The sequence below is a fragment of the Hylobates moloch genome, unplaced genomic scaffold (assembly GCF_009828535.3).
Source record: "Hylobates moloch isolate HMO894 unplaced genomic scaffold, HMol_V3 SCAFFOLD_14, whole genome shotgun sequence".
Taxonomy (NCBI): domain Eukaryota; kingdom Metazoa; phylum Chordata; class Mammalia; order Primates; family Hylobatidae; genus Hylobates; species Hylobates moloch.
The window spans coordinates 65333256-65349582 of NW_026652289.1; the positions used below are offsets into that span (position 1 = coordinate 65333256).

A 16327-nucleotide genomic window follows, 5' to 3' on the forward strand; every position below is an offset into this window, starting at 1 on the left:
GGAGGACCTGCTGTATGTCATTTGGCTTTAAACTTGCAGTTTCCAAGAACCTACTGATGACATTAAATGAAGACTTACTATATTTACTCTCTGGCCCCTGTGCCAATTCCTGATGCAATCAGATATTCATAAATCTATATAAAATGCACGTTATTCTGTAGAAAAAAATACGAATGCCTTTGTTTTTGAGACAGAGTCTCACTGTGTTGTCCAGGCTGGAGTGCAGTGGTGCGATCTTGGCTCACTGCAACCTCTGCCTCCCCGGTTCAAGCCATTATTCTGCCTTGGCCTCCCAAGGAGTTGGGACTACAGGCACATGCCACCATACCTGGCTAATTTTTGTATTTTTAGTAGAGATGGGGTTTCTCCATGTTGGCGAGGGCTGGTCTCGAACTCCTAGCCTCAAGTGATCTGCCCGTCTTGGCCTCCCAAAGTCCTGGGACTACACTGCACTCACCCCTTTCTTCTCCTTTTAATCAGTAATAGATTTGGGATTTTATCAGTATCTATTTGGACTTTTTTTTTTTTTTGAGACAGGGTCTCACTCTCTCACCCAGGCCTAGAGTACAGGAGCAGTGCAGGCTCAATGCAGCCTCCAATTCCTGGGCCCAAATGATCCTCTTTGCCTAAGCCTCCCAAGAAGCTGGGATTATAGGCATATACTACCATGCCCAGTTAATTTTTCTTATTATTTTTTTTATTTTGAGACAGAGTCTCACTCTGTCACCAGGCTGGAGTGCGGTTGCACAATCTCGGCTCACTGCACCCTCTGACTCCCTGGTTCAAGCTATTCTCCTGGGTCAGCCTCCCGAGTAGCTGAGATTACAGGTACTCGCCACCACGCCCAGCTAATTTTTTGTATTTTTAGTAGAGATGGGGTTTTGGCCAGGATGGTCTTGATCTGACCTCATGATCTGCCTGCCTCGGCCTCCCAAAGTGCTGGGATTACAGGCGTGAGCCACCACACCTGGCCTTCTTTTTCTTTGTACAGACAGGGTCTCATTATGTTGCCCAGGCTGGTCTCAAACTCCTGGGGTCCAAGCAATGCTCCCACCTTAGCCTTCCAAAGTGCTGGGATTACAGGCATAAGCCACTGTGCCTAGGCATTTGGCCTATTAGGGCATTTTGATTTGTTTTCACCTAATTATATTTCTAGTATTAAATCAGTCCTATTTGATCTCTGTATATTATTGTTTTTGTACACTACTGAGTTGTATTTGCTAATACTTTATTTAGGATTCTTCGATATATAATATAAGTGAGATCAAGCTATATTTTCTTTTTCATGGTATCTTTGTCAGGTTTTAGAACGGGTTATTTAATGCCTTTTGCAATATGCATATTTTTAGTTAACTTCAAAAGTTATTTAAGATGGGTCTTTCTCACCATCACCTTTCTAAAGGAAAACTAAGCTTAACAATTACAAATCCAGGCCGGGCGCGGTGGCTCACGCCTGTAATCCCAGCACTTTGGGAGGCCGAGGCGGGTGGATCACGAGGTCAGGAGATCGAGACCATCCTGGCTAACACGGTGAAACCCCGTCTCTACTAAAAATACAAAAAATTAGCCGGGCATTGTGGCGGGCGCTTGTAGTCCCAGCTACTCGGGAGGCTGAGGCAGGAGAATGGCATGAACCCGGGAGGCGGAGCTTGCAGTGAGCCGGGATCCCGCCACTGCACTCCAGCCTGGGCGACAGAGTGAGACTCCGTCTCAAAAAAAAAAAAAAAAAAAAAAAAATTACAAATCCAAAAAGTACACAAGTAGTTCTTGCCAAAGTGGACTCAAAGCATGTAGGAGACTACTAGATAATCACAAGTCTCCATCTCCAGTAAATAAAGAAAGGTGTATCAGTCAACAGAAGTCCATGACATTCTGGATGTCCAAGAAGAGAAGTGCCCTTAATTGATAAGGGTGGTCAACAAAAACACAATGAGGAGGTACCAGACCCTGTCATCGACTTTTTAAAGCTGACAATAAGCTCTTAAATAAAAATCAAGCCTGAGGATTCAAACAAAAGCCAGCTGAGAATACAGGAAACATGTTTCCAGCCAAACCCTAAACTAGTTAGGATGGTCTGGGCCCCCTGAAGCTAATACCAATCACATCAGATTTCAAGGATTCTGTGCCAAGAAAATACTCCGTGGGATGCAAGGCAGATGCCACTTGCCATTTTTCTTGTTTGGGGAAAAATCAGCCATCTATAAGCTGTGTCATGCACTCTCCTCCTGGATGGGCTCAAGAAGTGAGACTCTGCTTGGTAATAAAGTATTCTGGGATAAGTCATAACTGAAATATTATGAAAGTCAGTAAGAACTACATATAGAACCAACTCAGAATGAGGGAAACAACATAGAAGGAAGGAAGCAAGGAAAGAAGCCTAAACAAACTAGTGTCCCTGAATCTTCTAGCCAAAGATCATCTGGAATTACTGAGTTTTGTTAAACATCAGAAAGTACTGTTCAGGCTGGGTGCGGTGGCTCATGCCTGTAATCCCAGCACTTTAGGAAGCCAACAGGGGTGGATCACTTGAGGTTAGGCGTTGAAGACCAGCCTAGCCAACATGGCAAAACCTCGTCTCTACTAAAAATACAAACATTAGCCAGGCGTGGTGGCATGCGCCTGTAGTCCCAGCTACTCAGGAGGCTGAGCCAGGAGAATTCGCTTGAACCTGGGAGGCGGAGGTTGCAGTGAGCCAAGATCGCGCCACTGCACTCCAACCTGGGCGACAGAGCAAGACTCAGTCTCAAAAAAAAAAAAAATTGTTCAGATATATATCCATGTATTTATAGTGAGGAACAGTTTTTAAACTAATGTGATTATTACTGTTCTTACTGAAGAGTTTATAAAATGATACAGTTTGATGCTAATTCCTTTAATTCTGACTTCCACTGTAAATAACCAGATAGTCAGATATTTATGATTAAGTTAGCATGTATTCACATGCCCTAGATATAAAGAGAAAATGTGACATTTGACAATATCAAGCATACTGTGATATTTTCTTAATCTCAAATAGGCCAAAAACAGTTTTGGAGACACATACTATAGCCATATATTTTGCAGAGAAGTGGAGTGGGGCTTTTTCTTCTGTATTCCTGTTAAGGAGACAATCAACACTGGTTGTGTAGGTAAGGAACAAACTAAGAACATCTACAAAATGTTTCATATAGAGTTGCTCTGGTTCCTTACTGGAGTGTAGTCTAGTCATCCCACGTATCATCTGACAGATTTCTAGAAACGACCTGAGCAACAGTGCTACAAGTGTCTGAGACCTCTGCTGCTTCTAACAAGCCAAATGCCTCACATTACATAGAATGCCAGTAGCACAGAGAAGCCTAGCCCTTCTCCAACAAAAGTTTTATTTCTAGTAGGATAATCTGATCCTAGGGTAGTGCTGTCTAATGCAGGAGCCCCTACTAGCCACATGTGGTTCCTGAGCACACGTGGTTCAAGTGTGATTAAGCAACAGAATTTTAATTAATAGCTACATGACTCGTGGTTATCTTATTGGACAGTGCAGTTTGTTTTGTAAAAAAAAAAAAAAACCATCAGGACAATACTCCCTAAAATAGAGAATAAAAAAGAGAATTACTTTTAGTGAACATACAAGTCAGAGTAGAAACTGTTAGCTTCAGTGTAGAATTTCTGATAAAATACAGACTCGGCCCTCTTTCGTCTATCCTAGCTTCTTTATATAACTAGCAAGAACAATTAGTCATTTTAATTGTGACCTGTCTGTACACTTATGGTCTAGGATAAAATTTTAAATAAGGTCTTCTGCCTTGATTACAGTAGCTAGTACTCATCAAGGAAAAAATATGTTCAAATCTCCCTAAATAAATGTGAATTTTAACAGTCTTGAAAGCAGGGCCTCAGGCTTAAGCAGCAGTTATATCATCCATAGATTTCTCAAACTATTAGACAACAGAATATGTAATACCATAATTTATAAAACTCTGCTGAGTATTCTTTCTTCCTATAGATGCTAGTGGGATAACTACAGAATAACTTCTGTTTCATTTGGTCAGAAAAACTTTTGCTACAGACCTTCTATTTTAAAGTCAGTATTAAAAAGAAGAAAAAGGTGAGAAATATTTTATGCTTCACACAATATCTTATGGCACACATTCTTATTCAATAACATTTTGGGGCCGTAGGAAAAGATATTCAAGTTTGACTTTTGTTAAGTTACAACACAGATTCATTAAAGATATTAACCACATAGCACATATAGATGAAGCTTATCAATCTATTCAGTTATTTAAAGAAAAAAAATTTTAGAACATTCAAGTATCTTTACCTCGTAATGAACAAACTGGTCCATTTTCTTGATTCTTAGAGCGCTTACTTCTGAACTGACTTGGAATATCTAATGAAAGGTCTTAAAAGGAGAGATAGGTAAACAGAGAGCTGTTAAAGGCATATATGTCCATTCAAAATAATTTCACAAACTGATGTATTTCTAGATTACACTTATTTTTGAAGGAAATATTAAATTTATTTTAATAAAATATATATCCACATGCCACATATATCTTACCTAGGAATGGATCAAACTTTCTAGATTCTGTCCCACATATGAGGCAGTTAACCTCATTTTGGAGAATGCCTCCGAATATAGCCGTGACAACAGTAGATGCTCCGTTTCTAAACAAAATCACCACATAGGAAAATCTCTCAGTAAGAAGCCATCTCTTTGACATTTAAAAAACTACAAATATTTGTTAAAGCCCCTACAGATGACTCCCTTTGAGGGAATATTTAAGTCATTTATTTCTAAGTTAAAAAATAATATAAAAATTTCAAAACCATACAGACACATACTAAATAAAAGGTTTAAGCTACACTGGCCTCCCCCAGTGCCCTCATCCAATCCCACTACTTTCCCCAAGAGTAACTAACACTGGCCATTTGCTATCATAACACAGATCACATGCATGACTCTGCACAGGGCGACATGACTCCTTCCATTCCCTCCCCAAGTTAGGCCTCAAAAGGATGAAACTGCCTTGTATTGGAATCTTTGCAAGGCCTCTCATATTACAGGGAACTCTCACAATTACTTGACTTTGAACATCCTTGATCTGAGATAGTTTGAGTTTTTATACAGCCATCTGTCAGATTTGGGGGAAAGGAAGTAAAGGAATTTAATAGAGATTTAGTAATTACTGCTGGGAGTAAGACTTCACAATTGAAAATGCTGGATATTACTGTCGAAAACACTTTTTAAAAAGCTCACTTAATACTGCAAATAATTTCCTTGTGGAGATGAAGAATATACTGTTTTAAGAACAGTTTTCAAAACCACCTGCCCTAATGTTATTTAACCTTTTTATCCCTCTGCTCCATCAGATACAAAACGGGAATACAGGAAGAGTACCCACCACAGAGGCCCAGTGTGTAGATGAGAGAGTTGTGTATGTGAAGTGCTTTTAGAGGAGCACTTACCAAAAATAAAGCACTTAAAGTGTTTGCCACTATTTATTAGTATGAAGTCAGATTACACCTGCTTCTTGCTTTTATGTTTTTTTCCCTAAGTGTGTATCTTAAACAGGTACCTCATTCTTCCTGACAGCTCCACGGTGTGTCAGAGTATGGACATACAATGGAAGCAAGAACTACTGAGAAAGCGTACCAGTGAGACCAGGAGTAGTAGGCACTTATAATAGCACTTACTACACACAGGTTCCATTCCAAGCACATTCTTTCCATCTATTCAATCAATTAATCTTCACAACACACCTGTAAGGTAGCTACTGTTAGCCCCATGTTGTAGATGAGGACGCTGAGGTTAAGTTAGTCCAAGGTCATACTGCTGGTCTGGCCTGAATATCGGTTCTAACACAGCTCTTTCAATTGTTTGCTATCATTAATAGTACTACATGAACACTTGTCTATTAGCCTTCGTGCACTTACGGAGTTACTTGAGCCAATACACGCTCTTTTTTGCTAACAGCAATATAAGGTGGTTTCTGTCACTTGAATCAATTACTCCTAAACACTGAAGTGTATTTTCTAGGCCACTTTAAGTTAAACCTACTGCAATGATGACAAAACCTACTCAAGCAATTCTATTTGAAAAATTTGATTCCTTTTCTAGGAAAAGGCTTCCTTCCTTTACTGACAAAATAAATATGCTGTAACTTTATTATTACTTTTTAAAGTATTGTTTGTAAGACATACTGTCTTAAATTTTTTTTTAAAAAGATGGCATTGGGGAAGAAGGATTGGGAGTTGTAGGACCTAGTGGCCATTTCAGGTTTAGGTTTAATATCTGTGTCACTAAAAAAGGACATAGCAAAAAAAAACCCTGTTGAAAATGAAGGGACCCTAACTGACCCTTTCATGCTGATGTTCACATACAAGGTTGCCTTTAATTAAAATGGAAACTGCTTCATTAAGAATTACATTTAGACTCAATGTAGTTCTTCCTTGTAATCACTTCCTCTGAGAAATGGATACTAATCAAGATTTTAGCTGTCTGACATGTTTAATATTAAGTAAGTTTCATATATACCATGACTTAATATTAAAAATGAGTTTCATTTATCATAACCACAACTGTTTAAATATTGAATGCTTATTGGATAGGCTCTTATGATTCTAGGGTCCTTTAACTGGCACTAATGATTTCCTATGTGCTATAAAGATCACATCTGCCACTTATTTCTTTCATACCACCATCCTCACCTTCACCTTCAGTAGGGGTAGGTGTGTGTGTGCACAAGTCAACGAAGACATTGCACAAGAGACCTTTTTCTAGTTGTAGCAAATATTCTTAGATCCTGAAATGGCTTTTCCAATGCACTGAAGGAAATCTGAATTTTTAATATTTGATGTTTGGTTTCTGTCCCTAACTCAGTAATGAAACTTGCAATCCTAATCTTTAAAATGTCATGAAAAGGGATAGATTAATCCTGAAAACTCATGAGGCACTAAAAGAACATTCTATGAGTATTACACAGTGTGATTCCACAGGGTGCCCAGGCATCATGTAAAATCATAAAGACATATACCCTCTCTCACCTCACACAGTCTATCCACGATAGAGCCCAGTTCAATATCCTTTGTGGATGAATACACCATGATAAAATACAAAACAATTTTTCATTTAATACTTTTTAATTTGGTGCTAGCAGGAAGAACAATTCTCCCAGGTCACAAGAGGTCCTTCCCTTTCTATATTGGATTCTAATTGGAATCACAGCTACTAGGACCCAGAGGGACAATCATTTTGAGAAGTATGGCAATTCACATTGGTTGCCCTTTTCTAACACTGCTTGGTTAGCTATAAGCCTGCTTTGCCATTAAAAAGAAGTAGTCCTACTACATCCGATTTATGGACTGCCAGGCAATACTACAATGACACCTGTATGTTACTTACTCTTTTCTCTCTGTTTGGGGGGGGGGGTTGTTTTCTTGTAAATCTCTCCCATGTAGCTCAATACTGATGAAACTTTTCAAAACATTTGAACAAAGGAGGCTGCAACTGACCAAAATCCAGGCTAAAATAACAGTAAATCTTCCGTTCTTCAAGCAAAATAAGTGTCCTGATCTCAGTGTATACTTGGGGGCTACTAGTACATGGGAAAGCAATCCAAAAGCTTTGTTTTATTCATATTGAGAGGCAAGAAAAACTTCTGAGAACTTACAAATGCCTCGATTTCATTAAAGAACAGATAAACTTTAGGAAAATTCAAGTCCATAATGAAGCTTTAGGAAAGTTCCCATTCAAAATGTTTTTAGCGAACAAATAATTTTAAGTCTCCTGTCTGTCATTCAATATATTTGGAGGAAATCTTCTAAATGATCAATTGTACAAATATTTTCTATTTTTTCAAGATTTAAAATAATCTATACCAATTAATCACAGTCAGAACTAAATCAGGATGCAAATACAAGATGCCTCTGGTCTGGAGGCAAGAGGCATGTGCTAGTTCACTGGGTCACAAAGTTCAAGGGCACGAAAAGTTCCAGCAAATGTCCAAGAAACCCCTCTACCTTCCGTTATAAATCTAACACATAGTTAACACCAAAAGAAATGTCTGAGGCCCTCCTAAAAAACAGAAGGCAACTAAATCTTACATGCAACACTTGTTACTTGCAGACAGAGTAGAATTCTCCTGCAGAATTGCCGAGCGGGAAACACCGTTAAAACCGCCCTGGAGTTCCAAGTGTAGGTGGTCCAAAAGGTAGCGCATGAATTCATGGGCGTCCTGCTGTTGATAACCCCTAAAGCAAACAGAAACAGTCACTTATAAGGCCAGGTGGAGGGCTCTTTGTGCCCAGCCACACCAGCAAGAGGCCAAGGCGTGGGAAAGGACGGCAGCCCCATGCTCACAAGCACAGCCAGGCTTCCTCACCTTCATGCCCGCAAGCTCCACAGGTGACAGAATTTCTCTTCAAGAATGAATTCTACTGTTTAAAGATAGGTTTGAAAACCAAAAAATATTAGAGCTAATTGGATTTGCAATGATCTCCTCACTTCAGAGGTGAGGAAATTGTGGAGGTAGGGGAGCGGTATGTGACTTCCCCAAAGTCCTACAGCAAGAGAGTAAGAGATGGGACTACACCTGTGTTTCCTGGTGGACTCTGACTCTTCTCCCTGCCCACATAACCTCTCTAGAAGATGCTCCAATGTCACAGCTTTACCTCTTACCCTCACTAGAAAACCAGGTGTGAACCACTACAATAAGAAAGGGGAATTTAAAATTATTAATGACTCCTTAGATTGAAAGATACTAATTTTTAAACACTGCCTGAAAGGAAGAAAAACTTTACTGAAAGAGTTAAAGACGTCTAACCTTCTCTACCTGCATCCTAACTTCTGACTTAAGACATCTTTTAAATAAATAAATACTTTTTAAAAATGCATTGGCTCATATACAGTTATGCTCTATCCTAAAACTTGAATTTATATAACAACATATTCTTAGGTTACTTATTACAGTATAGTCAGACAGCAAACTATATGAAATTCTTATACGAATATAGATCAATGACAGTGAACAGGAATGAAGGCAGACAAAATGAAACTGGAACAGGTGGAAGGTCTGGGAAGTTACTTGGATGAAATAAAGAAAGCACTGCTATATAAAGTACTTTTATAAAACTAAAATAAAAAAGACTTCTGTCTGCATTTTGCCAGCATGGAAGATCTCTTTAATTAATCTAAATCATTAAGTTTTTCTGGTGTCGTCTTAAGATTCAAAACTCCCACTACTCTTCCAGGCAACGGTTCCATAAACAAAATTTCTTCCAACCAGAGTTTCTGTCAATATCTATTTTCCCCTTTTCCTGGAAATTATAAATTATGAAAACAATCTCCTTAACCAATGGAACTTTGGAACTTAAAGTCAGAAGCTACTCTGGCATTTCACTGTAGCTTTTTCTAAACTAGCTGGCAACTAAATATCAATATATGTGTTCAAGTATTTCTTCTAAGGCTCATCAATAAAAATGTTAAAATTCAGCCAAAAGCATTCAAAGTTGGTAGTTCCTTTGTATATCTAAGGAGGTGCCTTAAACTTAATACAATATCCATTATTTTCATGACTCAAAGGTAAGATTAGTAGTTTGTTATAATATCTGAAATTCTATCACAAAAAATTTCATTCTCTCCCCAAAATAACCTAATATCTAAGTCATCATTTTCTTAAAATGTATGATGAAAACCAGCACCTTATAGCTATACCAATTTGCATTTTCAAGTCAACACAAGCCTATCCCATTTTAAAAAACAATGTGCCCTCATGTACATTAATGTATGTGTCCAACCATACCGTGATTTTCTTATATCAAAATGCATTATTTTCTAGTGTTTCCTATACCATTACAAACACATCTTCTTTAAACTACATGAGATCACGGAACACTCAGCTATTCTATAAAGGTAGGTTATGAGTCTATTTCAACTTGTGAAATTTACCAGAGAACATTCCCTGCTGCTCAGACTAGAACTTTTTCTAATTCTTACTAAAGAGACATTTACAATTCTCTTTCTAAACATTTAAATGTATAACTTCATTGACTTATCTGAAAGCCTTAATAAATATTTTATTTAGTATATTAAATTCAACAAATTTCAGTTATCTTTTCAATCATTTCCTAGTTGTACGACTGGGCTTCAGAATTGACTCTGTAGTCAACTTCAGTTTCTCTTGTTTTATAACCATGTTAAAGGAAATAGTCCTCACATTTGGGTGCTGTGTTTATGTTTTGTATACATATTTCAGCAATGTCACCCAAACAGCTGTTTGAGAATTAGTGAGGAAATGCATTTATGAAGAACCAACTAGTGTCCCTGTGACAGACCAGAAGTACAGGAGAAAAGAAAACAGAGGCAAATAACTGTGGCTCCAATTTTTTTTTTTTTTTTTTTTAGATGGAGTCTCGCTCTGTCGTCAGGCTGGAGTGCAATGGTGCTATCTTGGCTCACTGCAACCACCGACGCCCTGGTTCAAGGGATTCTCCTGCCTCACTCAGCTCCCGAGTAGCTGGGATTACAGGCATGCGCCACCACACCCAGCTAATTTTTGTATTTTTGATAGAGACGGGGTTTCACCATGTTGACCAGAATGGTCTCGATCTCCTGACTCGTGATCCACCCGCCTCGGCCTCCCAAAGTGCTGGGATTACAGGCGTGAGCCACCATACCCAGCCAACTGTGGCTCCAATTTTAACACTGTTCCTTCTCTCATTTGTCACGTCAGATAAAGATTACCCCCTTCTCCTAAAATCTGTCATGAGGATGCTGTGAGAAATCACTGGGGGAGAGGGCACACTGAAAACACAGAAAGCCTCTATAGAAGGTCTTGAACCATCCATTCCGAACACTGCCAAAGCACAGTGTACAGGAACACGTGGCAACTGTCTCTTCACAAGGTTTTGGCACAATGACTACAAACCAAATTTCCCCAAATCTTAAAGACAAATAAATGTTCCAATAAAAAATGATTAAGCCGGGTGTGGTGGCTCATGCCTGTAATCCCAGCACTTTGGGAGGCTGAGGCAGACGGATCACCTGAGGTCAGGAGTTTGAGACCAGCCTGGCCAACATGGCAAAACCCCATCTATCAAAAAATACAAAAATTAGGCCGGGCACAGTGGCTCATGCCTGTAATCTCAGCACTTTCGGAGGCTGAGGCGGGCGGATCACAAGGTCAGGAGATGGAGACCATCCTGACTAACACGGTGAAACCCCGTCTCCATTAAAAATACAAAAAATTAGCCGGGTGTGGTTGCAGGCGCCTGTAGTCCCAGCTACTCGGGAGGCTGAGGCAGGAGAATGGTGTGAACCCGGGAGGTGGAGCTTGCAGTGAGCCGAGATCATGCCACTGCACTCCAACCTGGGCGACAGAGCAAGACTGTCTCAAAAAAAAAAAAAAATTAGCCGGGCATGGTGGTGCACACCTGTAATCCCAGCTACTTGGGAGGCTGAGGCAGAAGAATAACTTGAACCTGGGAGGTGGAGGTTGCAGTGAGCTGAGATTGTGCCATTGCACTCCAGCCTGGGCAACAGAGCGAGACTGTCTCAAAAAAATCAAATGTTAGTTTGCACCTGCTTGGGTGTGAAAAGCAGACGTTCCAAATAATGAAATTAACATCCCAGAATATAGGCACATAAAAGGACTCGTGTTCCCACCACATACTTAACTATGACATGCCTGCACATTACTGTTTTCTGTGTCTTGGCAGTGCCAGTATATAATCTGTATATACTGTATGTAGAAACAGATATACATATGTATAATCTAAAATACCTAAGATATGTTAGAGTTTTAGGTTCTGCTCATATTTAAAATATCCTTGACGTTAAAAGAAGAATCTAAAGTTGTTGTTTTGGCCAAAATATCTGCAAAACGAAAATAAGTTAAATGTATTCCTACTCAGTATTTGGCAACAATCATGCCTGAGTTTCCTCAAAACAAAAACACCAGAAAACAAAACTGACAAAAATGAATTAGTGTTTACAAACACACACACAAATACAACAGCAAAATTCTTGGCTACAATGAAAATGACTTAAATATAAAATATCAATAGCATAGTATTTTAAAATTTTTTACCGATATCCCAGAAAGACTATTGTTAAATAAAACTTTAATTAAAGTATCACACGTGGCTGGGCACGGTGGGTCACAACTGTAATCCCAGCACTTTGGGAGGCCAAGGCAGGTAGATCACGAGGTCAGGAGTTCGAGACCAGCCTAGCCAACATAGTGAAACCCCGTCCCTATTAAAAATACAAAAAAATTAGCCGGGTATGGTGGCACGCACCTGTAGTCCCAGCTACTTGGGAGGCTGAGGCAGGAGAATCACTTGAACCCAGGAAGCAGAGGTTGCAGTGAGCCCAGATCATGCCACTGCACTCCAGTCTGGGCTACAAAGTGAGACTCAAATAAAAAATAAAATTTAAAAAAAAAAAAGCATCACATGCAAAGATCTATTTTTTGTCTACAAAAATCCTTTCATTGTCTATAAACCTGAGAAGGGCAAGCAAATATAAGAATTATGTGTCAATGATTATTTACCCATCATTTTAAAACATTAATTATAACAAGAACTGATTAAAAAAATAAAGTTCCATCTTGGGAAGTCAAGGCAAATATATTAAGTCAGGTTGTACAGAAAGACCTATTTGACTCATCAAGAGACTTTCCTGAAGAGTGTTAGCTTTAACTGGGATCCTAGACAAAGAGAGAGGAACCACAAGGCAAATCCTGTGGGCAGAAGCACATGACATACACACAGCAAAGCAGCAAGACAGAGCTGTGTTAAGAAAAGCAAGGAGTGACAAAGGCTAGCAGAAAAGACTATCAAAATTACAGAAGCACATTTCCTTGAGCCCGGCACTTTCTCTCTTAGATACCTGCACATGTATGTAAAAGACTACTCACTGCAGCACTGTTTAGAACAGCAAAGACTAGAAACAGTCCATAAAGCCACTGGGAGGAGACTTGGACACAAATTATGATACAACTATAAAATGGTCTGAGGAAGCTATTTGTATACTAATATGAATCATCTCAAAGTAGGGAAAAAAAAGATGATACATCACCAATTACGTTAAAAATGACACACACACACACACACACACACACTTGTCTGTATATGTACACAGAATATCTGAAAGGATACACAAAACTCTAGTAACTATGGTTGCTTCCAGAAAACAGAATGAATGGCTAGGGAATAGAATAAAACATTCACTGCATATTCTTTTGTTACCTTTTGAATTTTGAACCACATATGTTTTTGCCTATTTAAGAAAATACACTTTAAAGTATTTTTATGAAAAGCAAAAGGATAGAAAGAGCTGAACATACTAAGAAATCATAAGAAGTGTGGTAAGTACATATGTATGTTGGAAAAGGTCAAAACTTCAAGAAAATTTTCCCTGCTAGGTAACTGGCTTTTAGTTTCAGTGGGGAAAAAAAAGAATAGGCTTAATGATTTCTCTATCCAAAGCTGCTGATTACATTGAGGGTGTGTGTGTTTTGGGGGTGTGTGTATGTATATATATTTGTGTATTTAATAGATGAAAGTTGTTTCTACTTCTACATGCATGTTTGTATTTCAGAGTCATCATATTTCATTCCAAAGGATCAAGTTCTCTAGACACTGTCATGTGTTAATCAAGGAAAATGGGCTTTTTAAACCTAAAAAAAATTCCTTTGGGATTATAAATAAACAAAAATCAAGATTCATGCACTTACACACAGGCATGTTATAAGAATCTTACCTGCATACCTCATAGGGTAAGAGCTGTAAAAAGCAAGCCCCACCTCCCTGCCTCACACCTGGGCATTGTGCAGTGACCCTGCACTAAAGCTTTATCCATGATATAATCTCAAGATCTAGATCTGACCAAGAGAAAAACTGTTCTTTGATTATATAAAAATGGGGAACAATCTCAGTTATTGCAGAACTAAGAGCAAGCCCAGCTAAGAATACAAAAGCACCCTATTCTCATCAGCCATTCAAGAAATTTAAGAGTTCATGTATGATCTGAAATCTTCCCCCAGAGACTCCACGTGCTACATTCCTCAGCCTGGTTACCTTATTCCTTCATCAGTAAAAATATTCCAATGTGGAAATTAAACAGCTAAAAACTAAATCATGCTCACAGTTGGGCTACAGAAGCTAGAAAGGACAGAGATGTGGAAAGATTTACAGGAAAAGCAGATTTCTACTTTATAAAATATGATAATGTTTCTAAGCTTTCAAGAATGAGGGACCTTGGTCACCATGGGGATCAAGGAAAACAGTATCAAATCAGTTAATGGGCCTTGTTCAAGGTATGTGGGCAAATCATTGTCAACATGTCTATTATTCGCCAACTCCACAAACACCTGGACTCTAATTTTGGTCATTACTCCTACTAGATGTATAAACTTAAACAAGTTGCTTCTCCTCTCTGTCTCAGTTTTGTCTCCTCTAAAATGGGGGCAATATTTACTGCCTTGGCTGGAATTTTGTTCTTGCTTGTTTTTTAATGAAGACCAGATAAAAAATACCCAGTGGGTGGCACACAGTAGGCATTCAATAAATGTAAACTATTATTATATAATAATAAAACACAAAGACTAAACTTCTATCAAGAGTCTACTAGGTGATATATGTTAGAAATTTTTTTATTAGGTCCAGACCTGGCCAGTGGTAACTTAACTGTCATTCCTGCCTTTCCTACTTAAAGTCAAGACATTCTCAAATTCTTATGTCTTTCCTGAGAGGAGATTTAAATGGTATGATACAAAAAAGGAGTTTCTTTCAAAACCAAGACTAGGGTTAACACTAGTTACTCATGTCAGATCCTCAAGACTAGACTTTTTAGCAAAGCAACAATTTAAAGTCCTTTGAAGTTAATTACCTTTTAAATATTTATATTAACAATACATCTTTTTAGGCAATAGGGCAAGACAGATCGCTAAGTTTACTACAGCATGATGTTTTTTTTTTAAAGAAAGGAGAAGGGATGTACATTAGGTGCCAAAATCATAACTAGTAAGAACCATGACTTGCTTCAGAAGGGTAAAATCGGCAGAAGGTGGCCAAGGCTGCTGTCAAACACCTGCAGTGCCTCAAAGCTGCTATCACCCAAATCCCTACAGGGATGACAGACCTACGAGAAGAGGCAGGACTCCTCTGACAGCTAGGTGTACAGCAGAGGTGTATTTTGCTCAAGTGAGGCGAGACAAAAAGCATGGGCACCACAGCAGCTCTCTGGCCACACCAGGGTGTGGCACGGCCGCCTTCTGGAGCGTGCGTCCCAGGCCCTTGACGACAGCCTTCCCAGAGCTGCCAAACTCAGCTCCGAACAGTTCATATAATACTGTGCACTTCTACTGATCTTATCAATTTTTTTAGCTGGAATAACAAGACAGTGTGTGATGGTAATTATTCTACATTGTGAAAGAATTAAGGAAATTTTGTCCAGTATGTTTTCCTAGTGTGCATAAGTTATTTATAAGGGCTTTATGTTTATAGCAACAAAATACCCCACCTCTTGTTAAAGACATTTCTATAGTCTACTATTTAAATAAACACATGTGTTTAGTCAGATGTATTCAATTTCTACTCTTCTTCTTAAAAAGAAAAAACACCAAACTAGTCTTAAGTATTTAGAATATTTAGAATACAACCACTTCATTAGGAATTATTTCAGGAACAGTATAAACACTAATATTAATGTTTTAAAATATCTTTATATAATACTTACCTAAAGTTTGGCATAATCTTCCAAACAACATAAAATAAGGACTCTGGGCTAAATGCAGTCTGGCTGCCTTGCCATAAAGCACAGAGTGTCTTTCTAAACTCTTCTACCAAAGACCTGCAAAAGAGGAAAGGACAGTGCCCTTAGATTAGTGAGAGGCTACAATTTCAACACAGCGTCCACTCATCTAAAATGCCTAATACATACAAAATGATCACTTAAAAAGGATTTGGTCTTTTCTGAAGAAAGTTTGAAAGATACATAAGAGCATTTCAAAAACAGAAGTAGCAGTAATTCTGACAAAGCTAATTTGTAACCATATGGTTAACTCTGAGTGTGCTGATGCACCACCATATTTGTACACTCTGAGTTAAAACACGCAAGCAAACCATACAGCACTGGGTGAGTTATAGGCCAAATGACTTAAGAATGTACATTTTCCAAATGCAAAACAAGCATTCGGCTTTCTCCCCCTCCTGCCTTGTCCTTATTGCCACTCACTAGCACCCCCAGACTCCAGCCTGTGTCACAAACCTTCACCACTCAGCTCTCCACCAGTGACTCTCAACTCCAAAAGTTAGATTTTCTCATGACTATTTTTATTTAAAC

At 38.7% G+C, this 16327-nt stretch overlaps 1 protein-coding gene across 6 annotated transcripts in view; it reads right to left on the reverse strand.

Moving 5' to 3' along the window:
- The window catches only part of USP3 (ubiquitin specific peptidase 3), a 78878-nt gene that overhangs the window by 3963 nt on the left and 58588 nt on the right, over positions 1-16327 (reverse strand). For all 6 annotated transcript variants that reach the window (XM_032174839.2, XM_032174840.2, XM_058428000.1 and 3 more), the window contains 4 exons: positions 15722-15835; positions 8086-8232; positions 4541-4647; positions 4301-4381 (listed from right to left, as the gene is read on the reverse strand). In XM_032174839.2, coding sequence (XP_032030730.1) covers positions 4301-4381; positions 4541-4647; positions 8086-8232; positions 15722-15835 — 449 coding nt within the window. The remainder of the gene's footprint in view (positions 1-4300; positions 4382-4540; positions 4648-8085; positions 8233-15721; positions 15836-16327) is intronic.